This window comes from Acartia tonsa, chromosome 10 (genome assembly GCF_053477335.1).
Source record: "Acartia tonsa isolate MP-2025a chromosome 10, ASM5347733v1, whole genome shotgun sequence".
In the NCBI taxonomy this organism is placed as follows: domain Eukaryota; kingdom Metazoa; phylum Arthropoda; class Copepoda; order Calanoida; family Acartiidae; genus Acartia; species Acartia tonsa.
The window spans coordinates 13,442,034-13,468,159 of NC_137269.1; the positions used below are offsets into that span (position 1 = coordinate 13,442,034).

Sequence of the window (26,126 nt, forward strand, 5' to 3'; positions counted from 1 at the left end):
AAATCTTCTAATCACGATATATCATTCGTTGTCTCATAAACTATGGGTGCTTCAATGCATTTTGATTGGATGGTGCCATGACATTGGTGTCCAAACTTTTTAAGCATTAATTTAAAACGTTGAATATCATAATTAAAGATGTACTTTAATTCATTCTCCTTTGTCTTTTCCCTTAAGGTACTTGTTTTACATCTAAAGCTTTGGCTAAGACTGTTCAAAAATATAGACAGCTGATGTTTGAATTTTTGGCTTTTAGCCGCCATGCTTAGATATTCTAATTTGGCTGCGTTTTGTTTATTTATTGGGCGGGCGGCTGCGGTTTGCTGATAAATAATAAACAGAAAATGAATAGCAGAATCAATATTAATCTGTTCGGTTTTACTTTTCTTCTTACTTAATTTTTCCCCCTTTTCCTTTCTTATTATATTCTGCACTACTTGCTTTCATATATGTGCATATTCCTATTGTTTATTGTTTTGTTTTGTCCTCAAATCAGAACAATTGTTTTATTATTGAAAAAGAACAGTTGTTAAAAAGTTACATCTTTAAAAGTAAAAGATGCTTTACAATGCTTAACTTTTCTAAAAAGAACATTTTGGTAACGATGTTAAACTTATTTTATGAGATAACTCTAGACCTTAAAATAGTTGCGTGTGGTAGAGGGGTGTAGTTGGAGTCAATACCCTAAACGGGTTTCACACCCCATTGCTGTGTACGCCACTGTCTTAAAATATTATAGATACTACTTAGAGCATTTACAGTTTTCAGTTTTTAAACAAGGACCTAACAAAATTATCAAACGATTAATCCTTTAAAAAAGTGACCAATATATTCATTGATGTTCTTGATTTCATCAAAGCTTATAATATGTTGATAAAAGAAATATTTATTGATTGTAAAGCTTATTTATGATGGTAAATGTTTGGCAGGCCACCTTCATATTTGTTTGTGTCTGGTTGCCAGAACAGGATATCTGTACACAGTCCTTTGCCAGCCAGAATCATCAGCACTCTGTTAAACTTTGAACCATTGTATTGAGATTTAATACCCAAAGTAATAAGATAAGACAATAAATTGTTATACGTTCCCAATGATGATAGACAATATCATCTCTTCTGTAAAATAAAATTATTGGTTCAACAGTTTGTTTACTAATATTTAGGAACCAATCAATCAAAATTCAATAAAAGTATCCTGAATTTTGGGCTAAACGAACAATAAAATGCAATAATAAAACTCTGGGTACCGTCATTTACAGACCAATGTACCCCTCCCTCCCTGCAATTTAATGATGTCATGGATGTCATGCCGTTGTCAGACATTCCCTGATATTTTCAACATAATGTGCAACATTATGTAACAATTCTTAGCTTATAACGCTTTTCTAGTAATGATTTCATTACTACAGGCTTGTGTCGATAAAATAGCAGCAGTAAAAGAGCTATACAGGGTAATTCTTTGCCAGCCAGAAACAGCCCCTTGGAGCTCAGCGCTGGCCAAATTCCTGACCAGGATTTATCAGAGGGGGGGGGGGGGGTGAGGATAGTAAGAAGAATAAAATGGGTATGGATTAAAACAAGGGGTTAAAATGGGGGATTGCTGGATGTATATTGATTCCTTGAACCCACGTGCTTCGAGGATCTTTCAGCTTAAGCTAGGCTGGCCAACTTTTTCATAATTTTATTTTAGATAAATAAAACGCAAAATCTGAGTAAAAAAGGTTGATGTGTTTTGTATTTGATTTGGCATATGTTAGTTATATTTTACTCGAATTTGAAATATTGGCTTGCAATTTTTTATTCCAGTTGGATTTTATAGTAAAACTTTCTGAAAATAATGACCCATCCTATTTTTACAAGAATGGGTAGGCAAAAGGAGGCAGTAGTGAGCTCTACATATACTGTACATTATACATAGACTAAAATGGGCACAGCATAGGAGCCCTTCCCTTCGGAGAGGGCCGGCTTTTACAGTACACTCTCCCACACACACACACATTCAGACAGCCTCTAATGGATAGCTTTTGGGCAAGGCAACGGCCCATCTCTGATTTGAAGACAAGAAAAGCTAATTCTAAATCTAATCTTTACCCTAGTATAGCATTACAATTTTAAAGAATCTTCAGCTGTAATTTTACTGTTATAAATGTAATCTTTTAACTTTAGGACAAGCTAAAATCTGGGATATTGGGCTAGCTAGCTTCAACTACATGTTAAACTACATAGAACTTTAGAGAAATTTTGTTTAAATATTTTGCATATAAAGAATATTATTGGTTTTAAAAGTATTATAATATTGAAAAGAAAATACAAAACAAATTATCTTCTAGGCAATACAAATATCCCAAAAACAAACATATTTTTTACAGTGTAAATGCCCATTGATATAAAATAGATAGAAAAGTAGAACATACTTATAAAGAGATTGATGGAATGTTTATAGCAAAATAGAAATATAAACAAAATTAGATTCAACTCCAGAATCAAATTATTGAAATTGCTTTATTATAACTGCATAATAAAATGAAGAAAAAAAAATCTTTTAATGCTTATTTTGATTAATTAGTTCTAAATTAAAATTTTTAAAAACTTTTTAACCAATGATTCTAATCTGAAATTTAATTTTGTTTATTATCATTGTGGGATATAAATCAATATATTGTCTTATCCCCTAAGATACCTGTAGGAACTACAAAAAAATTGTAGATTTTTGATTGGTCAAACTTTATTGTCTATGCAAATTTTTTTGCCTAGTGATGCAAGAACGTAAAGAGATAAACAAATTATAAAGTTGCTGTACTACCGAAAAAAGTTATATTCTGTCTGGCTATAAGAAAAATATATTTTCCATATTCATATTTAATACATTGTGTAATGAATAATTCCTTCATCATCGTTGTTCCGTCCATCCTTAGCGTTTTCTAAAAGCAGTACAATTCGCCATGAAAAAATAGAATAATTGACATACAGACTTTTTTGTTTTTGTTAAAGATATGCTTCGCATTTATAGTTATGTAAATTCTTTATTTTAGTTACTATTAAACGTTTAAATTGATATAGGATTCTATTAAATAAAAATGATCAATATCTACCCTTTTAAATAGATACCTATCTCTTTGAACTCTTTATTATAAATATAAGAAAATATTAATACCAAAAAAATATTCATTTAAAGGTTTAGAAAATTATTTTTACATTAGAAATTTAATATTTTTGTTTTTTTTTATGGGTACCATTTTTTCCCCTAGAACCTACGTCACCCCTTCCCCCCACGTCCCTCCAAGATTTGACTGTATGCGGAAGTGCAGGAAGATTGGGCAAGCACAATGGGCTTCTTCAGTATCCCATACAAAACTGTGCAATGGTGCCTCTTCAAAAAACAGCAAAAAAAAAGAAAAAGATTATGAACCATTATGTTATTTTAATTCTTTGATAGGCATTATATTGAATCAACAAATATTGTTTATAATACTTACAATTAGTCATAATGTCGTTCCCAGCCATGGCAGATGATGCTCGTGGGTTCTCTAAAATATCAGAAATCAAACGCCATGTAGTCGACTTAGAATCTTTAGTCTTGGTAGTTTCTTAGACATATTAATATTTTACATTTTTTTTTATATTTTTGGTTTAAATGCATGGACATTATGAGTTGTATCTTCTTCTTCGTGGATTTTTTTATTCTCCTTTCTTACCCATTTTATGTATATTATATATACATTTTATACATTATAATATGTATTTAATACTTTTATTTATACTAGCGGCTACGCCCCTAGAGGCCTCTAGGGGCACTTGAGGAGGGGGGAGTCGAATTTGATAACCGAATTTCTAATTTTAGATTTAAAAGAAAAAGTAAAAAAAATTCTTTGGGGATGGCATTTTTTTTTTGGGGGGGGGGGTGTCACACCCCCTAAGAAAATAGTTATAAACCTTTCCGGGACCAATTGAAGCTACCCTGTTAAGGAGAACCCGATCGGTTTAGCGGTTAGCGAGATCATTCGGTACAAACATACAAACACACAGACAAACAGACAAACATCCTGTTACTTTATTATAAGGATATAGCCAAAAGGAAAAAATATTCATAACTTTAGCTTAAGATTTTGAGTACTACTGAACCGATTGAGTTGTCAATTTTATGAAAGCTTTAAACAAGGTCTATTTTTTTTTATAGTACAAAAAAGGATAAATTGTTAGTTTTCTATGGCAAAGTTGAAGTTTTTATATATACTTGTACTATGACTTATGAAAAAAAGTTTGTTAAAATAATCAATGGGGGGTGAATTGTAGGGAACTTAAAGCACTAAAGAATAATGTATTTCCGTAACTTTCTTATTGATCATAATAAATCTAGCTCCTACCCTCTTAGTTTATAAATATCAGGGTTTCAGGGATAAGTGATGTTTATCATTATTAGAATTGCGATAAAGAGTATATATAGAATTATTGTAATAGCATTTAACTTACACAACTTTGATGTTAAAATTAGAGAGGTGATTTGCTATACAAATTGTAGCAAATCATAACATAAGCATTTCAATATAATGCAATGATTCTTTTATATCTAAAAATGAAATAGAACCAACTGTCATGTCAATTGTACATACCCAATGATGATAAAGTTACCCCATCTGAAGATGAAGATTTTTGGTTTTAAAGTTTGCTCACTACCTTAAATAATGGAAATGTCTTTGAGACACACAAACTAACTTCTTTTTCAAAATTTTAGGTAACAGTATAATTTAAAGCCTAATGTTTCCTACCTCCTTGAAAAGATTTATTTTTAGTTTTACGAAATGGCCGAAACCTTACCTTATATATCAATACTATATAAACTCAGGGTGGGAGGGGACATTAGACTGTAAATTACACTGGTACCCAAAGTTTTATAATCACATTAACTTATTTGTTAGCTCAAAACTTTGGTAATTTTATTGAATCTTACTTGGTTGGTTCTAAACTAGTAGTGTCCAAACTTTATAACCAATAATTATAAATCTATATAAAGAGTAAGTTGTTTATTATCATCAAGGATACATATCAATTTATCGCTGATTATCTTATCCCTTATCATTCCTAAAACAAACTCACAGTTTTCTGTCCATTTCTCAACTTTTTCTAAGAATTTGACTAACTTTAGAAATATATATCTGTCTGTAGCGACGTACATTTATCTTCTATTTGTAAAGATACATTTGCGCTCTCTATAAACAACTAATTTCTTTTATGGGATATTATATTATACTAAAAAGAATGTTTAAAGTAGGGATTGGCCAATGGCTGATAACTGAAATTTCCACTAATGTATTTAAAAAAAATATTTTGTTATTCTAATAGAAAAATTTTATATTTTTGAAATAAGGAAATAAAAGATGAAGGGGGGAAGAAGGCCGGTTTTCTCGTTGAAAAATAGCACAAAATTTGCTTTAGATAGCGATGCATAGAAGAAGCTTTTTCAATGGTGTATTAAGAGATTAACATCCAAAAATAATAAAATTAAATAAGAAATAAAATTGAGATTTTAAAAATCAAGATGCACTTAAAATGTTTTGCATTACAAACTGTTTTGAGCCAATAAATAAGAAAGTAGAATAATATTTTGATGCTTAAAATATCACAAAAAATATATATACAGAGACGTGTCCTCCCCTTTCTATGCCCGCCCCTACAAATATGCAATTTTGCAGCCTATCATTGCAGAAATTATTACATGCTAAAGACATTTTCAGGGTAATATTCAAAAATGCATTTGAGATTTTCTAAATTTATATATAATACTGCTTTACTAAAAGGGTATATTTTACTTCCATTAAGGGCTATAAAATAATTTACATGCCTTTTTTAGAAGCAAAGCTTATCTATAATTAGAAAGCGTATTAGAAAGCGTTCCAACTCAATAATCATTGCCATTAATATAGTTTAGATCTTCAGTTTTTAATTAAAGGCATCAATAAACAACAAAACTACCTTATTTGTGAAAGTGGCCCAGGTCGGACGGACTTTATCTAATTATGAATTAGCTGCGCTTTTAGTAATAACGTAGGTAAACAATGCATGTCATTTGTTATTTGAATTTCTTCTAATTTTCATGAAAAACCTCAAATTGTCATGACAGAATATAATTAAGTTGAAAAATTAGCGCGCAAGATGCTCTAAAATGCCGCAAATCGATTCTATATCCTGTCAGCCATTAGCCCCAATTTCCTGCCCAAAATTATTTCTCTTTTTTTGCGCACTGTGCGATTTTTTGAACCTCTGGGTTAATATTCCAAATTAACAGGTTGTCTTTCTTACATACATTAAATAATGCAAAAGAAAGATAATCGAAAAGCTATGGGTGATAGTATTTTAAATATCATGACCTTTTTTCATGACGTTATGACTAAAATTTTGACCATAGTATTGAAGAGAAAACTTAGATGGAAGTTATCTTATAAGTAAAACTAAAAAAAAATGTTGTGAAAATGTGAAATAAATTTTAAGATTAACCTGTAAGTTTAGCTAGCGAGGTGTGAAAAAATGGTTTTCATGTAACCATAATGTTTGCATTACCAATTTCTGCACACACACACACACACGCACACACACGCACACATTAGCAAAAAACTGGCGGAAATGTAAGTTTTTGCACATTACGAGATTTCCTTCGACAAATGTCAATACATGTTTATTGCATTGTTAACAGAGGAAAAACAAGGATTAAGGGATGAGACAATGGCAGATTAGTTATATATCGCATCGTATTATATCTCGGATAGTAAAATGAAAAATTATAATATTAATTCTTGTTTTGTGAGCCCCGAGGAGCCGATTAAAAATGGTTTTATTATTATTTTTTATTTTATTTTTCGTAGAAAAGAGCTTCGTCAATGTAAAATTTAGACATTATTAAAAGGTATTTAGACGTGCCAGTGTCCTATCTCTCTATCCCCGAGTATTAAGTAAATATCATCATGCAGATTCCAATTTCTGTCATGCATCTTTTTACCCAGGGATCTTTAGGGACATCCCAAATGATGATTGCAACAATTACCCCTCCTATAGATGAAAATTATTGGATGAAAAGTTTAAACACCATCAGTTTTGAACTGAGTAATCAAAATTAAATAATAATTTATATTGACTATTTGTCATTTGATTAAAGTGATCATGACTGACACCTATAGAACAATTCTAACATGTCCAAATTAACTTATAGCTATCCGTCACAAACGACGAACGGACGAACCGAACCTTTAAAAAATGTTTGTTTCTGACCTGTCAGTCTTTTGTTTGTTGTATTTATCAATTCTGCAAATAAACACTGCAAAAATATACATCTTTTCCTCAAATTTATCATTTTTCCAACGAAAACTACTCTTAATTTTATTTTCCACAGATAAGAATAATAATAGAATCATATTTCCTTTATAATATGCTTTGTAATTTTGTAAATAATTTTCTTGTGATTTGTTGGTAAAACCTGCAAAAAATCTAAATTTAACTAAATTATTGTATTTTTCAAATGACAAAATTGTAAAATTTCCCTTTGGAGGGTGCAAGTTTCTTTCCAACAAATAGTCATAATTCTTCCCAGGATCTATAAAAATCTTTTCTGCAAAGAAGAACCATATCGTTCCAGCAATTTGCGAGATACTTTGGTACACACAGATGGACATCCAGTTACTTTATATAAAAAGTATAAAATAAAATTTTTACAGTGAGTGCCATAGAAATTAATCAACATGAAAACTTGATCTATCAAAAACTCAATGGGCTGAATATATTTTTAGGGGGGGAATTAATCTTGGGGAATTGTTTTTGAACGAAAGGTGAGGGAGGGGGGGGGGGTACAAAATGGTTTGTATTAAGAACCGGAGTGTGAGGGGGGGGGGGAGGATTAAGGGAATACCCAAGTTATAATAATTTTTGTAAGTGGGGGGAATATTTGATTTGATATGATACAGTAATGTGCAACCAGCAAAAATTGACTTTTTTTTGTGTGTGGCGTAGCTACTCAATAACTAAATTTGTCAGTGTGTCCATTCCGTAGCTTAACACATTCATAAATTCTTTACCTTAAGATCTCGTTTAAGTTCTCCATTATAAGAATGCTACATACAGGTCTTGGGATGGTTTAGATTATTTCATTTACTAAGTATATTTGCGAATACTTTTATTTAATGAAATCTTCCAATTTTTAACATGTACAAAACGGCCTGCTTAATTGCTTCAAGATCTATGTCAGATCTATATAGGAAATAAATGTCTATAAACGAGCTCAAGTTTTCCAAGGAATATATGATTAAAACTCATAGTGCTCCAATAATCCATAATAAACTCTCATTGCCCAGAACGATAAGACCCATTATTTTACTTTATTAAAAATAAATTCATTTTTTTCATTTCATGTTGCTATTTACCTTATATTGATGTATTTAATTTCTAATCATAAAAAAGAAAATTTAAATTTATTATATGTTATTTATCCAAGTCTAAATAACACATGTTATACAATATCTTACCCCAGAAATAAAACAAGAATTAGATATTAGTCCAAACTAAGTCCATTTATTCATATAAAGCGAGAATAAAATATAGTCCATTCATTAAAACATATCATATAAAATATAAAAAAACATATATCATATAAAAATCATGAAAATATAATAAAACATAAAATCCTTAAAAAAAAATTGACAATAACAATGCCGAGCCTGGACCAAAAATAGAATTTAAATTTTTAAGAAAACATCCAAAAACTACAAGGGTGGGTAAACTACAAAGGGAGGGAAGCTATGAATAAAAGACACAAACTGAATATCTCAACCCAATTAAACCAAACATAACCATCACTCATAAAAACCTGTATTTCAGGGATAAATATTACATAACAAAATATTATTTATCCAAGTCTAAATAACACATGTTATACAATATCTTACCCCAGAAATAAAACAAGAATTAGATATTAGTCCAAACCCAACAAAGCTGGATTATTTATCATTTAATCATTACTTAAATATTTAAAACATCAGACACATAAAAAATATCTTCCCCTTCCACCCTTTGATATCTAGCCCTAGCATTACTGTTTAATGCCCAACGACCATGAAAATCTAGAATATAATCAGGGACTCCACGCCTAGATGCTTCAGAGCACCCGCCAATCCTCAAAGAATGTGTTCCTATTCTTTCGGTATTTATCCCCACAAAATTACACAGATTGAAAATTGCCGATCTCATTTCGCTATATGACAAAGATTCATACAAATTACATGAATTATCAACAATATTACAAAATAAAAAAACATCCTTATTTAAAGATAAAGACTTTAATCCAGAAAATCTAATATATCTCAAAACTATTTTAAGCAACAAATCATTAAGACGAAAATTTACAGTTTGTCCATTCTTATACTTGTCGTTCTTTGCATTAAAAATTCGAATCTTTACTTGATTAGAATTCAAAGAAACATTACTAAATTTGATCTGTGCTAAATCGCTGAATCTCATAAAACCGATCCAACCAAAAATTAACAAAGTTAAATCTCTTAAAATCACAATAGAATTTAAAAATTGTGAATGGGATTGAATAATAAGATCAAATTCAGCCTTTGACAAAGGTCTTCTTTTATTATTAGGCTTTCTAAGCTATGAATAAAAGACACAAACTGAATATCTCAACCCAATTAAACCAAACATAACCATCACTCATAAAAACCTGTATTTCAGGGATAAATATTACATAACAAAATAATAAATTTAAGAAAACTATGTTTTAAAAGAATTCGATTGTGGCGACATTTTGTGTGTTCAAATATTAAACTAAAATTGTAATCATCATCATTAACCCTTTGGTGATGGTAATGTAAAGAAAAAAATATAATTTAAAAAAATCTTTTAAAAATCATTTAAATTATTAAATATTTACTTTCTTTTAGATGGTAATGCCGGGTGAGGAAAATAGATTTATTGAGAAATAGATATGCATATAGAAAACTAGCCAATAGGGAGATAATTATATCGAGCCAACTCTAGTATTTTATATTTGGAGTTTTTTTCGGTTTTTGTCTGCATTTTCCTCAACCTTCGATGAACAACAGCCATAAAGTGTAAGGGAGCTCAGTTTTCTCAATGAAATCTTATCATTTTTTTCCAAACTGTTTTATTTTGGAAAAATATTAATAATAGAATATAACCATAATCAAAGTTAATTATAGCAATGATAATTGTGTATATAACTAATAGTAATCATCTTACAAGGAGGGTGAGTGGGAGTTTATACTAAAGGATTGAAAAGTAGTAACCCCCTCCCTAATTTGACTGTTTTACAATTAACATACATTTATTTACAACTAACTCTTTAAAAGACTAATATGAAACATACCCTAACTATAAGGTGCTTTTCATTTTATTTCTATATTAGTGGGCATAATTTTGTGTATTATTGGTTGAAAAGTTATGGTACTACTAGTTTGGAACCTTACCAATCAAATAAAATTTAATCAGAAGGTTAAGATTATTGATTAAAAAGTTTGAACATTGCTAGTTTGTACCAACCAATCAAGAATTAATAAATGTATCCAAAGTTAATAATTCAACGAATAAGAGACATGTTTTCCATATCCCCTTCCTTTCTAAATATGCTATAGCCCTAATTGAAAATACTTCAAACCAATAATAAGCATAAAAAAATATCCACACAATTCGATCATCTGACTTAAATAAACACTAGTTTTACTTTTATATACTATCCAGTCCTTTCATCACAATGGGAATCTAAACATCATTTTCCTACTTTAGATTCAGTAAACCTTGCGATAGATTTACTTTTTGATGTAATAAATATACTCTGTTAAGATGGAGTACAATAGATTATCATTAGGTATCATAACAACTAATACAAGAGTTCTCACAAAACAGTAACACTGCTCCATTTATATTGGAGGCTTTATTTTAACCTACAATTCCTAGTTATATAAGATAACAGATAAGTTTAGACCATGTTTGGTATTAAAATCCGTTAGCAGTAATTCTATATTACAATCTGTCGGTCCGACATCATAGAAGAATAACTGCTCTCCTAAAAACTTTTTCTTGCTGAATTGTTTAAACGCCAACAACTACTTACTACATTGAATACTCCCCTGAGAGGGAATAAAAATTATAAAGAGTCGTTGTATTAAGAATGGTCCTAACACAGAGAAAATTTTACTTTTTGGAATGTAAAAGAAAATTTCTCGACTTTTTGGAGAAGCTGCTTTTTAAGTAATTTTTGCAACCTTAATTCAAAAACCTAACAAAAACAATAAGTTTAATCAATTGATGAAGAAATAGAGGTGTCCGTTCTTATACAAATTACATTTGACTTTTGGGATAATCCTTAAGTGAAAATCCCTACACCCCCCAAAAAAAAGAATGTTATACATTTGTAACTCTAGGAATATTATTATTAATATGGGGCGCAAGGTTTTATAAAAGTTGGAGATAAACAATATACTTTGTTTCATATCATACGAGAAGCGTGTAGATGAGGTTGTAGTTGAGTGTATCCAACCCCCCTGACAAATTTAAAGGGTTATTTTCACCCCCCTTTGTTTGTATAATTATAATAATCCAGTGATTAAAGGGTTTTAAATCAATGGTTAAAACATCCCTTAAAAATACCAGCATAAAAGTTGACAAATAATAAACAACATACCATCCAATAACGTAGAATCTTTTAAAAACGATATCTTATTACCCTACCTTGTCCTAAAACTTTGTAAAGGGCATGATACAAAATAGGGGAAGGGGAGAAATGGTTTTATCTTGTTAGGATTGATTTTCTTAAATGAACACCCCCCAAATTTAGTGAGTAGGGCGAATGTATAGGGGGTGTATAGAATACCTCCCCTGAACATTCATAATTAGATTGTGTAGGACATTGAATTGGATGAATGTCAACGCTGCCATTTAAACAATTTATGTCTCCTATCTTAGGAAATTTGATTACATATAATCCCTTCACATATTTTAATTTTGTAGTGTTTTTGTGTATTTTATTTTATCACTTTTTATGCTACCATAGCATCTCAGAAATTGTATTCAAAGTAAGTACAACTTGCTTAAAACCATTCCAAGGCTTAGATTTAAAAATGTAATAGCCTTAAACAGACCCACGACCCATGTGAAGCTTCCTTTAAAAGGCAATTCATAATTTTATATAATGGGATTTCAATTAACCAACTATCTTTTGTTGTTCTTCCTTTTAGTTTAGTAGTTTAATATTTGAAGATAAGGATTTGTTTTGATATTAGCCAATTTCAGACATTTAAAGAATCTGGAAATCAGTTGTATGAGACAAAAGCGACCAAAAGCTGCCCAATATTATGAGATACTTTAAAAACTTAATAAGAATGTTAATATTGACAAAAATATCATCCGTATATCCATTTAACAGCATTAAGGTACAATAAGATGAATACATCCCTATAATGAATGTATTACCTTGTTATATCAATGTTGTATGTAAATGTATTATCTAGTAATCACATATGTTACCTAAAATCAATCCCCCCTCCCCTCCCCCAATAACAAGAATGATAACATGAACAATATGAAAGCTTAAATGAAAAAGTATCCCTTAAAATTAATAAATACACCAAAAAATGAGATATGTTTCATATAGATGTAAAGATTTTTATAAATAATATGCTAGATTTGACTATTAATAATAATAGTTCTAAAAGTTTTATAATAACGTATTATTATTCGTTAGCAAAGAACTTTGTGTACTTTATAAAATGGCGTTGCTACAAAAGACCAACTCTACAAAAGACCAATTCCTACAAAAGACTAACACCTACATAAGACCAACACCTATATATTTTTATATAAACATCAAATTTATAAATAAAGTAATACATAATCAATACATGGCCGCAGCACTCAGCCCTCTGGCCTGCCTAGCCGCGGTCTCTCGGCCCCCTTGTCTATAACCTAACCTAACCTTACCTAAATTTTGTAAAAAAAAATATCAAAAATTTGAAAAAAAAATCTACCAACCACTTTATGTAAAATCCACGAAATTCTAAACTATATAGGTATAAGTTAATGTACATTAAACATTCATACATATAGGTTAGGTTAGGTTAGGTTATAGGCAAGGGGGCCGAGCTCCCGTGGCTAGGCAGGCCAGGGGGCCGAGCTTTGCGGCCATGACCTTCTAGCATTACGATTTTTTGAATGTTGGTCTTTTGTAGGTGTTGGTCTTTTGTAGCAACGCCTAGTTGGTCTTTGCGGCCATGACCTTCTAGCATTACGATTTTTTGAATGTTGGTCTTTTGTAGAGTTGGTCTTTTGTAGCAACGCCTATAAAATGGCCCCAGGAAAAAAGCAAGAGTCCCAAACGTCGGAGTGTACAAACGCAGGAGTGTTGAAATATTTAATTAATTAGGTATGTATTTCTATACAGGTTAGGTTAAGTTAAGATATGAATATACAAATAAGCCCCTCGCAGTGGTTAGGCATTTGACAACCTATAAGATAAGTTAGGTTAGGTTTAGTTTCCACTCCGACGTTTGGGATTCCTGCGTTTGTCCTAGGACCTATTACATTTTTTGTTGTTAATTTATTAAGATAAGTGATAAGAAAGTTTGATTTAATTTATCTTCTTTGGGATATACATTAATTTATCGTCTGTTGTCTTTTAAAACCCCTGAGTATCCCTTACTACTAATATGTTTATGTTTGTGTCAAATCTGAATATGTACTACATAGTTACTAATATTAATTGATGAGCTTTTAATGAAATATTTCAACTATTAATCACTTGTGTTTCTTTGTTAAGATCCTAAGTCTCAGGGATTTTAGGGGTTAGGCAATGGACGATAGGTTGATGTAGACCTCTAATAATGAAAAAAATTACCTGTTTTGAACACAACTAGTTTGGAAGCAACCAATCAATACTCAATAAAAGATTGTTAAACCAATGAATCAGATAACTTAATTATAAAACTTTGGGTACCGGTGCAATATAAAAGAACAAAGCCCCACCCCTTCTTGGGGTAGGGGCAGGTGCAAATTTATTTGCACATCCCAATCATTCTATTTTTTATGTATCTTGTAAAGTTGCTTAAATCTGTATTGCTTTACATTACAACAAGCTTTAAACAAGGATGATTACATGCATAAAAACAAAGTGACTAACTATAAAATTCAAAAACAATTAAGTAGCAGAAGAAACCAAAAAATATTTTCGTAATTTGTTGTAAAATTCAAAATATCAAAATTGAAATAATTATTAGTTACCTTAGCTAGATGGTAACAACTTGCCTAATCATCATAAGAATCGCCAAATTTCAATGTTCAATTATTAGGATTCCCTTCCATTGTCCTGTCCTTGTACCACTGTTGTTAACATATATATAGCCTTCACGAAATGCTAAAATTTTATGGGGTCGGATTTTTAACCATCATAAATAAAACATTTATATGAATTTCATGGCTAGAATTATTATACAAATTCGTATAATTTTTACTTCATTAGAGTTTTTGGGCTTTTTCATGTTTTTTGTTGTTGTTGAGATACTTAATAAATAAGGATGGCAAAATCCATAAAAGCGATCAAAACAAACATTGTAAAATAACAACGCATTTAATATACAACAATGTCTAATCGTTTCTAAAACATGTTTTAAACGTCCCAACGGACTTTCTGATAATGCTTATAGAGTTGCTACGCCTCCTTATTCACGCCAGGTTTGACATCTAAAGGACAATTCTAATATACCCAAATAAACACTAAGAGTTTTTCATTTCTGGCATACGGATGGACAATAATTAAAAAATAGCTTCAATTTTGAAAATAATCAATAAAATTGCCAAGCGTGAATGGTACTTGTAGCACAAACTTTATTGTAAACTTGTTTATTTGTGGGCTTTGCTTTTTATGAATGTTATCATCCTTGTTTTGAATATGTAACACATTTTAAATTTAATTGTTAATTTAATTTTTTATTTTTTAGGATACTTTGGAGTATAGAAGAAAGATGAGATTGTTGAAAGTTCGTCTGCAAGACAAAAGTTTAAGATCCATTATGGTAGATGACAGTCAGGTAATACTTTACTAATGGCTACGCCCCTAGAGGCCTCCAGGGGCTCTTTAGGTGAGGAGAGGGAGAGGGGATGGAATTTGAACCCTCTTCCTCTAACTTTCACTTTAGTTTTAAAAAGTAAGAATATAATTTTCGGGTGGTTAATTATTTTTCTAGAGGTGATTCCTCTTGAGAGGGTGGTCGTACCCTCCCTCAAAATAGTTATAAATCTTCCCATGACCTTTAAAAGGGAGTCAACTTTAGTTTAGTCTAAGCAGGAAAGGATCAAAGAGGCATAGAAAACTTAAACAAAAACATTGCATATTCAAATATTAGAATAACAAATATTCCTTATTAATACAAATTGTATATTTTTAGATTGTATCAAATCTGATGGTTATAATCTGTGCTAAAATTGGTATCACCAACTACGACGAATACAGCTTGGTAAGTTCAAATATTTTTCTTTATCGTATCATAGACTTCTTTCCAATGATAGTAAAATAAAAAGGTCTAAGATTGATTCCAATTTAAATTATATTTATTTAAATTTTGAGGAAAACTGTCTGTAATACGATGTGACAAATGATTTTTCGTATCCAGGCTATTTTTATCAGATTTTTAATCCTTTTAGGCTAAAAGCATTAGAATATCTATTCATCGCATCGTATAATAGATAGTTGTCAATGAATAGTAAAATGAAAGATTATAAGATCAATTTCAGTGTTATTAGCCCCTAGGGGCTTTTGAGGGAGGGAAGGTTTAATTTCATTTACACACAATTACCCATAGAAATAAAATAAGATACCGGGATAAAACAATGGACGATAAATTGATATTCATCCCCAATTATTACTCCTTATGTAGATTAAATTTATATGTTGAAACGTTTGGACGCTACAAGTTTAAAACTTACCAATCAAAATTCAGTAAAAGTACTCAAAGTTTTTGATCATAAAAAATTGGGTACCAGTGTAATTTACAGTCCAATGTCCCCTCTCCTCTCAATTATATGGAGCTTCCCTAAAAAGAAAATCAAATCGTCTATTAACAAAACCTTTAATAACACACACACACACACACACATCCAATTAATCTTATGCGAGGGATAAGAATTATAAAATAATGAAGTTAGGGTAACAGTTGCAATTAAATTGTAATTAAAATACTTAACATAACAAACACAACTAAAATAGAATGTCAAAAAAATTATATTTCAAATACTTAGGTTAGGTCGTGTAAATTGTGTCCACGTTTTTGATTTCGGGATGACAACTGATATCTAAGTTTAGATAAACGACTAGAAAAAAAACCAAAAATGATAATACGGCTCAAAATTTAGTTGCTTGAATCATGATTCATAGGGGGCGAATAAACCTTCCATCCCCATTTTCAATTTTAATTTCAAAAAGAATAGGAAAAATTGCTTGACCTATGAGAAGCTACAATGTGAAGGTTAACCATATCGGTTCAGCAGTTAGCGAGATCCTTCGGTACAAATAGATCCATAGACATTTTGTAATTTCTATATATGAATTATTCCAGATATTCAAGTCAACGCAAAGACCAATTTTTTAAAAAGTTCTTAAAATTTCAATAATGGCATTATTACTATACATACAGTCATGTGTTGATATGATAACAGCACGAAAGGTTAGGTTTACTTCAGTTGTGACCTGGCCTAACGATTATTTTGACCTTGAGCTGATAACCTTGGCCAAGAATGTGATACTGAGCATAGTAGCGTGGCTGTCATTATTAGCAAGTTATTTGAAAACTATGCATATTTTTCTGATAACAATCTAAATCTTTAATCTTTTCTTCACATTACTGCTTCTAAGTAATCCTATAGCATCAGGGATTCTAAGGAACAAGACAATTGGTGTTGATCCCCATTCATGATAAACAACAGTACTAAAAAATTGAAATGTTTAATGTTTTAACACTTCAAGTTTATAGAAACAAGCAACCATCAAAATCTAAAGGTATATTAAGTCCCAGTGTAATTTACATTTTCCACTCCCTCCTTAACACACCTTGTTGTATAACTGTATATTTGTTTGCCTATTAATATCTTGGTAACCACAAGATTAATAGGTAAAAAATGTTTATGGTACGTTTATTTTGGTCTTGGTCAAATTTAGCTATTTTGTATAACTTAGACAAAGGGCATTTACTGATCCCTTTGAGAATACTCTACAAACGTAGCCCCTCTATCCTTACCTAACCTAACCAAAGAGAAGCATCACAAACTATTTTTTTATCTAAATTTTATACTTTTAGGCACAAGAGAAAAAAGAGGAAGAAGAAGAAATTCACCATCAAAATAAAACCAGAACTCTGGGTGGGACACTTACACTCAGGTAAATAAGAAACATACATCATTAAAATAAAACTAGAACTCTGGGTGGGACACTTACACTCAGGTAAATAAGAAATATACATCATCAAAATAAAACTAGAACTCTGGGTGGGACACTTACACTCAGGTAAATAATAAATATACACCATCAAAATAAAACTAGAACTCTGGGTGGGACACTTACACTCAGGTAAATAAGAAATATACATCATCAAAATAAAACTAGAACTCTGGGTGGGACACTTACACTCAGGTAAATAATAAATATACACCATCAAAATAAAACTAGAACTCTGGGTGGGACACTTACACTCAGGTAAATAAGAAATATACATCATCAAAATAAAACTAGAACTCTGGGTGGGACACTTACACTCAGGTAAATAATAAATATACACCATCAAAATAAAACTAGAACTCTGGGTGGGACACTTACACTCAGGTAAATAATAAATATACACCATCAAAATAAAACTAGAACTCTGGGTGGGACACTTACACTCAGGTAAATAAGAAATATACATAATCAAAATAAAACTGGTACCTAGAGTTTTACAATTGCGTTATTTTATTCGTTGGCTCCAAACTTTAAGTACCTTTTTCAGTTTTGATTGGTTGCTTTCAAACTTGTGTCTGAACATTTTAACTAATGATTTTAATCTACAGGTAATTTTGTTAATCATCACCGGGGAGCAACATCTATTTATCATTAATTGTCTTATCCCTCAAGATACTAATTTAAATATTTTGTTTAGACGTAAGAAGGGAGAGGACAATGAAGTTTTGGAGGACCCCAAAATGAAAACTATGCGCAGAAATTTACAGACTGAGGATGGAAGTAAGTTTTTTGTTTTCGTTAATTTTGTGCTGGGTAGCCTGAGCAAAAGTCAGTCCTGTGCAAAATAATTAGTATTTGGGATTATTATATTGGTATGCAGTGATTGCATGATATTAACAAAATTCGATATGAATTGTTTGATTAGCGGAAAAGTGAGAAGCAAATTGTTTTTTAATGAAATTTACAGATACTTTTGGGGTTTATTACCTCAATCTAAGAGTGTAGTCATTATGGTGTTATTGGAAAAGCAATAAATGACTTAAAGTTCCATATGGTCGACAACATAAGCCAATATAACTGTTTGGGCTTAAATATTTATTTTATATGAAGGTTTTATATATAACACGAATTCCATTCAAACTTAAGTCATAAGATAAAAATTCAAATGTTAGTTTTTGTTGTATGAAATATATGTAAAATTTGGAACATAAAAACAACTTTTTAGATTTACTGCTTTTTCTGCTAGAAAAAAGATTGTAATAAATAACATAAAATTTTGCTCCCTATTCATATATTGTATATATATATATTTCTGTCTTCCCCTCATTTTTCTTAATCTTGTATGTTATACCATTGCTATAAACATATATATAGAATATATATCAATATATGATGCCCAAAAGTTTCCCCCTACCCAACAAATTTCCCCCTCCTACCCATAGAAGTATTCCCCCCCCCTTCTCACAATGTTTATAAGCTATATGAAACCACTACTATATATGAGCAGTCCTGTTCCTCTTTTCTTCTGGTTTATAGCACTGTGCGGCCTCACAAAAAAATCACAAAAATATCATTTGCCTCCACCATATAAATAGGTAAAAAATTGGGTAAATAAGGGATGTAAATTAATGAATGTTATTTTTCCAACCAAATACTGTGGAAGGAAATTTCTAGGGTTTTAATGATTGAGCGATAGCTCATTTTTTCTTCCTAAGAGGGAATGGTGGGAGGGGGAATTAACCCATTTACCATGCAAAAAAATATAACCCTTCTCTCTCCATAAAACAAAAAAATATTTTTACAATTTTTACTAGGAAATTTAGTGTAAAGATCAGTTTTTTCGGATCATATGAAGGAAATGAAGTCATTCCTAAAAAGGACAGAAATTCCCTTCCAAAAAGGACAGAAATCATCTTCCTTTTTCTCAGATATCTCAAATATGGACAAAAATCACTCTCCTTTTTCTTACATATCTGAAAAAGAGGATAAAAATCACCTTCCTAAATCTCACTTATTCTTCCTAATTCTAAGAAAATTAACCCAATACCTCCATGTTCTTCCTTATTCTCAGATAATCTACCTTATTCTAAGAAATTCTTCCTTGTCCTTACAAATTCTCCCTTATTCTCAGATAACCTACCTTATTCTAAGAAATTCTTCCTTATTCTAAGAAAATCTACCTTATTCTAAGACATTCTTCCTTATTCTAAGAAAATCTACCTTATTCTAAGACATTCTTCCTTATTCTAAGAAATTCTTCCTAATTCTATGAAAATCTACCTAATTATAAGACATTCTTCCTTATTCTAAGAAAATCTACCTTATTCTAAGATATTCTTCCTTATTCTAAGAAATTCTTAGTTATTCTAATAAGATCTACCTTATTCTAAGAAATACTTCCTAATTCTATAAAAATCTACCATATTATAAGAAATTCTTCCTTATTCTAAGAAAATCTACCTTATTCTAAGACATTCTTCCTTATTCTAAGAAATTCTTAGTTATTCTAATAAGATCTACCTTATTCTAAGAAATACTTCCTAATTCTATGAAAATCTACCTTATTATAAGACATTCTTCCTTATTCTAAGAAAATCTACCTTATTCCAAAAAATTCTTCCTTATTCTAAGAAATACTTCCCTATTTCTAAGAAAATCTACCTTATTCTAAGACATTCTTCCTTATTCTAAGAAAATCTACCTTATTCTAAGACATTCTTCCTTATTCTAAGAAAATCTACCTTATTCTAAGTAATTCTTCCTTTTCCTTACTAATTCTCTCTTATTTTCAGATAACCTAGCTTATTCTATGAAGTTCTTCCTTCATTCCCCTAATTCTTCCTTTTTCTCAGATAATTTTTTAAATTTATATTGGGATATCATAACTGAAATAGAGGTATAGAGAATATATAAATTCTGCCTTTTCACCTTCCTTATTCTCTCAAAATCTTGGTTTTTCTCACATATATTTCCTTATGTTTATTGGGATATCAGAACAAGATGTGTAGGATAAGTTTGGGTTGTATCTTTTGACCTGAAATATTTGTTTGTACTTTAGAGGAGGAACCCCAGTCTGTAAAACACACTAGCTGTATCAATAATCTGTTCTACTTGCCAACTGATACAAATATTAGACCAAAATGGAAAATCATCCCCCCCCCCAAAAAAAAAAAAAAATTTTCTTTACAATAATAAAATAAAAACCCAGGCAGAGAGTCAGATATTTGTATATAATGAAAAGTACACCCCCCCCCTCAAATGGTTGGCAACTTAATTTTCAGTTTGTCTATAAATCAGCTGATAATTATGTAATGGATGCAAGGGCGTACTATGAATTTGTACTATTTGGGGTATAAAGAAAGTTTTTGTGTTCTCTCCAGAAATATTTAAATTAAACTTTTTGAACAGTGATCATCATTTAGCTTTATATAACACGATAGCAATGTGTAAAATTATGCAGAATAGCAATTATTTATCAATAACGAACTAAGATTGCACATAAAAACATTAAAATATACAAGACTGGAGTTACGTAAGATTATAATTATGTAAATTACAAATCATGTAAACTGTACAAAAATTAGCATAGTATTTATCTATCTATCTACCCTCCCCCACCCCACCCAATCGCTAATGTTAAATTGTATATTTTCTTTTAAAAATGTGAGTGTTTTCTTTAACCTTAAAGTCTGTACGATACATAATTTAAATACTGACTTAACTTATAGTTGAAAAATTGAACACATAATCTTATCCCTTTAGATCCCTGAGACTTCAAAGTGGTAGAAGCAAAGGTTTTCTATAATTAGGGTTGGTCCGTCTGTATGTAACAGTTAGCTTTTTTCGTTAATTTAAACAGTTAAAATTGTTTTATCAATTTAAAACTTGGCATGATGATTCCTATAACAATGAGGTCCTTCTGATTTCAGAGCTTCATTTTTATAGATATTGTCATTCTTTTTAAAAAGCGAAGCTTTTCTATAATTAGAGTTGGTCCGTCCGTCCGTCCGTCCGTCCGTCAGTCCGTACGTCTGAGAGAGATAGCTTTTTTCATTAATTTAGGCATGTTAGAATTATCCTGTCGATTTCATGGTGATTCCTTTAGTATTTAGGTATGATTAAGAAAGCAACTCTATAATCATTACCAGAATGTCCGTACGTCCATTTTAAACATGTTGGTTCTTTACTTTTTTAACAACAAATTTTTATGTGATCTAATAATCCGATTGTTATAATTTGTTGGTATAGTGATTCCTGGGACAACAAAGCAACAATATTATAAGCAAAGCTACTCTATAATCAAGTCCAAAAAAATTAAATATGTCCAAATACATTATCCTCTATCAAGAAGTTTTTCCAACAAATTTACTCACAATTTTGCTTTGACTCCTTTTTTTATATTCTGATTATTCAGTTCTGACACTATACATGTGTTAGTGTCCGTAAGTCCTACCGTTTTAGAGCTTCGCTTTTATGGATGCTGTCATCCATGTTTAATTTTGTTTATACTTTTATTATTTCAGGGAGAGAGGGGACAATGGTCTGTTTATTACACTAGTCCCCAAAGTTTTATTATAATGTTTTATTATTTGTAAGTTTATACAACTTTACGCACTTGAGTGAATTTTCATTGGTTGGTTAATTAAGTGTTCAGACGTTTCAACCACTAATTTTAATCTATAGAAGGGATAATTTTGTGCATCATCATTGGGGATGTACGCGCTACCGTGGTTCAAAAAGTATTACATAAACAGAGAATATTGGTGTTTGCAGAGAGAGAGAGAGAAAGGGGACATTGGGCTGTTAATTACACAAGTCCAAAAATATTTACAATTACATTTTCTTATTAGTTGGCTTAACAACTGTGAGGACTTTTAATAAATTTTAATTGGTTGGTGTATTAAGTTTAGTGTCCAAATGTTTGTAATTGTAATCTACAGAAGGGGTAATTTTGTGTTTTAACATTGAGATTTACATAATTTTATTAGCCATTATCTTATCCCATTAGATCCCTGGGTATTATCAATTAACTCAAACGCCAGGTCCAACAAACCAAAATAACTGCCCAAACACCCGAGGTATTAGGTTAAGTAACACTAACACCCATCACACAACCACCATTTTGATTGCAAAACCTTTGTCGGAGAAGTCCTAAATGGGATTGGTAATGAGTTGTGACTGTTTGGGGCCAAGGCATTCTACATACTTTAACTATTAATGCCTTTAGTTTTTATGCTGGTTAATGTGATTTTAAATTTGTTTCTTCTCAGATTTTTCCAGTGATGTAAAGGGATAATACAATGGCCGTTAAATTGATGTACAACCCAATAATGATACACAAAATTACTCCTTAAAAATTTGTGGTTGAAACGTTTGAACACAAAAAATCAAAGAATCAAAATTCACTATATTCCACAAGGTAATAAGCCAACGAATAAGAATCATTATAATAAAACTTTGGGGACTATTATTAAACAGCCCATTGTACCCTCTTTATCTAAGTAATTTCTCTTGGGAGAGTAGGGGTACCTTCCCCAATTTATGCAAAGGAGAACCAGAAATTGGTCTAGCAGTTAGCGAGAGCTTTCGATATACATATATAATCACAGGTATTGACAGATATACACAAACACACAATGTTAATTTTGAATATTGACTAGTAGTTGCGCTCCTCAAGGCCTTTAAGGGCACCTAAGGTAAGGGGAGGTCAACCCACAACCCTTATTTTAGTTTTAAAAAGGATGACAACATCCATAAAACTGAAGCTCTAAAACGGCGGGAAAGAAGAACATTAAAACTTTAGAGTGTCAGAACTAAATTATCCGACTATAAATGTGTTACTGTAAAAATGTTTAAACTGTTAAATACAGGATACTGTTTATATATATGTACTTTTTTATTAGGATTTGATTAGAGAGATGCCTTGCATATGATATTGTACCTTGTTGTCCTAGGAATCATTATTCCCAAAGTATGATGAATAGGATAATTATCCTTTTATATAAAGATGTAACTCTTTTTATACATTTTAATTGGAACCGATGATCTGTTTAATAGTGAAACAATTGTCTTCCATTAATAAAATGTTAAAAAATAACCCATGTTACATATATAAATAAATCCTTATAATAAAGTAACAGGATGTCTCTGTGTTTGTAAGTTTGTACCGAAGGATCTTGCTAACCGCTGAACCGATCGGGTTCTCCTTAACAGGGTAGCTTCTCATATGTCCCGGGAAAAAAACATAACTAACACAATCTATCAGCGAAAAAATATTTTTGGTAAATAGCTGATTTTAAAATAGATTGATAAGAGAAAAAAAATTACGTGTCCCTAGAGGCCTCTAGGGGCGTAGCCGCTAGTCCTATTATATAAAGTAGTAAGCGTTTGTTGTCTGTCCCAAAGGATCTCGCTAACCGCTGAACCGATATTGTTCTCCTTTACAGTGAAGCTTCTTATAGGTCCTGGGAAGGTTTTAAACTATTTTTCGAGAGGGTGTCCTAACCTCCCTCTCCCCCCAAAAAATTATTTTTATAACTCTTTGGAAACTCAAATTTAAAATAGGATGAGGTCGACTTTTCCTTCTCCTACCAGTGCAGTGCCCCTAGAGGCTTCTAGGGGGCGTAGCCGCTAGTATTATATAAAGTAGTGAGCCTTTTTTGGTCTGTAACAAAGGATCTTGCTAACCGCTGAACCGATTAGGTTCTCCATTGTAGAGAACCTTCCCATAGGTCCCGGGATGGTTTTAGGCTATTTTATATTTAAGCCTTGGGATGGTTTTAGGCTATTTTTCTTCCACCTCCTTACCCCTCAACAGAAAGAGTCTACTAGATGCCAGGGGCGCAGCCGCTATTCCAATTATAAAAAGTAAAGAAGGATATCGCCAACCGCTGAACCGATTAGGTTCTCCATTGTAGAGAACCTTTACATAGGTACAGGATGGTTTTAGGCAACTTTTTTATTTTAATTTAAGTCTAGGGATGGTTTTAGTCTATTCTGCTCTTTTCTACCCATTGAAATACAAAGCCACCAAAGGCTAGGGACGCAGCCGCTAGTTTCATACAAAAAGTTGTAAAAAATCCGCATGTTTTGAATGTCTAAATAAACGAAAAAAGCTAACACATTGACGGAACGACCCTAATTATAGAAAACCTTTGCTTCCGTATGCAGTTTATGGGGTGGATAATGTGTGAAAACCAGTCTTCAAGATCTAAGGGATAAGATAATGGCCGGTAAAATGATTTTAATTTCCAAGTTTAATTAATCAATTACAACTTTCTATTTATTTTTTTTCTATTGTCTATTTATTAAACTTTTCCCCCCCTTTTGGTTAAATAGTAAAACTTCAATGTACGCCCTTGAATTGATTTCATAATTATCAGCTGTTCAATCACTTCCGGCAAAAAAAATAAGTTGCCAACCTTCTATAGAGTTTGTACCACATAAATAGGAATGTGAAAAAAAAACATTACATTGGTTGAGACTAGCAGCTACGCCACTAGAGGCTTCCATGGACACTTAGGGTAATTAATCAAATAAAAATGTCTGACTCTAAGCCTGGTATTTTATTTTTGACAAGGAAATTAATTTTTTTCTGATGGGTAGGGTAGGAACTTTTTCTTTAAGCAATTTCTCTTGGGAGCCCAGACAAACATCCTGTTACTTTTATAAAAGGATTGATAATTACATATAGTTATTGAAGAAAATATCAGTAAAAAAAACAATATATTTAAATTTGTTTTGAAATTATTACTTTTTTGGTCTTGGTCTAATATTTGTATGTGTTGGCTAGTGAAGGATTATAAAGACTCCTGTTCTTATTTTCTGCTATCCTGTTATTATAAGGTTTATTTCTCAGTAAAATTATGTTAATATTATCAATAATTTTATGAATTAAAACATAAACACTAAATGTCAAAAGATACAACCAAAAAAATACTGAATGTACTATTATTTCTTAAGATAATTTCATATTTGTTTTACAGACTGGGGTTCCTCCTCTAAAGTACAAACAAATATTTCAGGTCAAAAGATACAACCCAAACTTATCCTACACATCTTGTTCTGATATCCCAATAAACATAAGGAAATATATGTGAGAAAAACCAAGATTTTGAGAGAATAAGGAAGGTGAAAAGGCAGAATTTATATATTCTCTATACCTCTATTTCAGTTATGATATCCCAATATAAATTAGGAAAATTATCTGAGAAAAAGGAAGAATTAGGGGAATTAAGGAAGAACTTCATAGAATAAGCTAGGTTATCTGAAAATAAGAGAGAATTAGTAAGGAAAAGGAAGAATTACTTAGAATAAGGTAGATTTTCTTAGAATAAGGAAGAATGTCTTAGAATAAGGTAGATTTTCATAGAATTAGGAAGTATTTCTTAGAATAAGGTAGATCTTATTAGAATAAGGAAGAATTTCTTAGAATAAGGAAGAATGTCTTAGAATTAAGGTAGATTTTCTTAGAATAAGGAAGAATGTCTTAGAATAAGGTAGATTTTCTTAGAATAAGGAAGAATGTCTTAGAATAAGGTAGATTTTCTCAGAATAAGGAAGAATGTCTTATAATAAGGTAGATTTTCATAGAATTAGGAAGTATTTCTTAGAATAAGGTAGATCTTATTAGAATAAGGAAGAAT

The 26,126-nt window shown here is 30.9% G+C and overlaps 2 protein-coding genes across 38 annotated transcripts in view; one reads left to right on the plus strand and one right to left on the minus strand.

The window, feature by feature from the left end:
• The window catches only part of LOC145329451 (alanine--glyoxylate aminotransferase-like), a 557,715-nt gene that overhangs the window by 440,644 nt on the left and 90,945 nt on the right, over nt 1-26,126 (minus strand). The window lies entirely within an intron of this gene.
• rhea (Talin_middle and talin-RS domain-containing protein rhea) overlaps nt 1-26,126 on the plus strand; it is a 205,122-nt gene that overhangs the window by 104,596 nt on the left and 74,400 nt on the right. For 35 of the 37 annotated variants that reach the window (XR_013882905.1, XR_013882909.1, XR_013882906.1 and 32 more), the window contains 4 exons: nt 14,993-15,082; nt 15,440-15,508; nt 17,345-17,424; nt 18,179-18,261. Coding sequence is in view for 32 of the 37 variants with exons in the window: in XM_080173562.1 (XP_080029688.1) it covers nt 14,993-15,082; nt 15,440-15,508; nt 17,345-17,424; nt 18,179-18,261 (322 nt within the window). In the remaining 5 variants the exon portion in view is untranslated. Of the gene's footprint in view, nt 1-14,992; nt 15,083-15,439; nt 15,509-17,344; nt 17,425-17,884; nt 17,929-18,178; nt 18,262-26,126 lie in introns of those variants that run through there. The other 2 variants (XM_080173590.1, XM_080173591.1) reach the window with 1 other exon arrangement.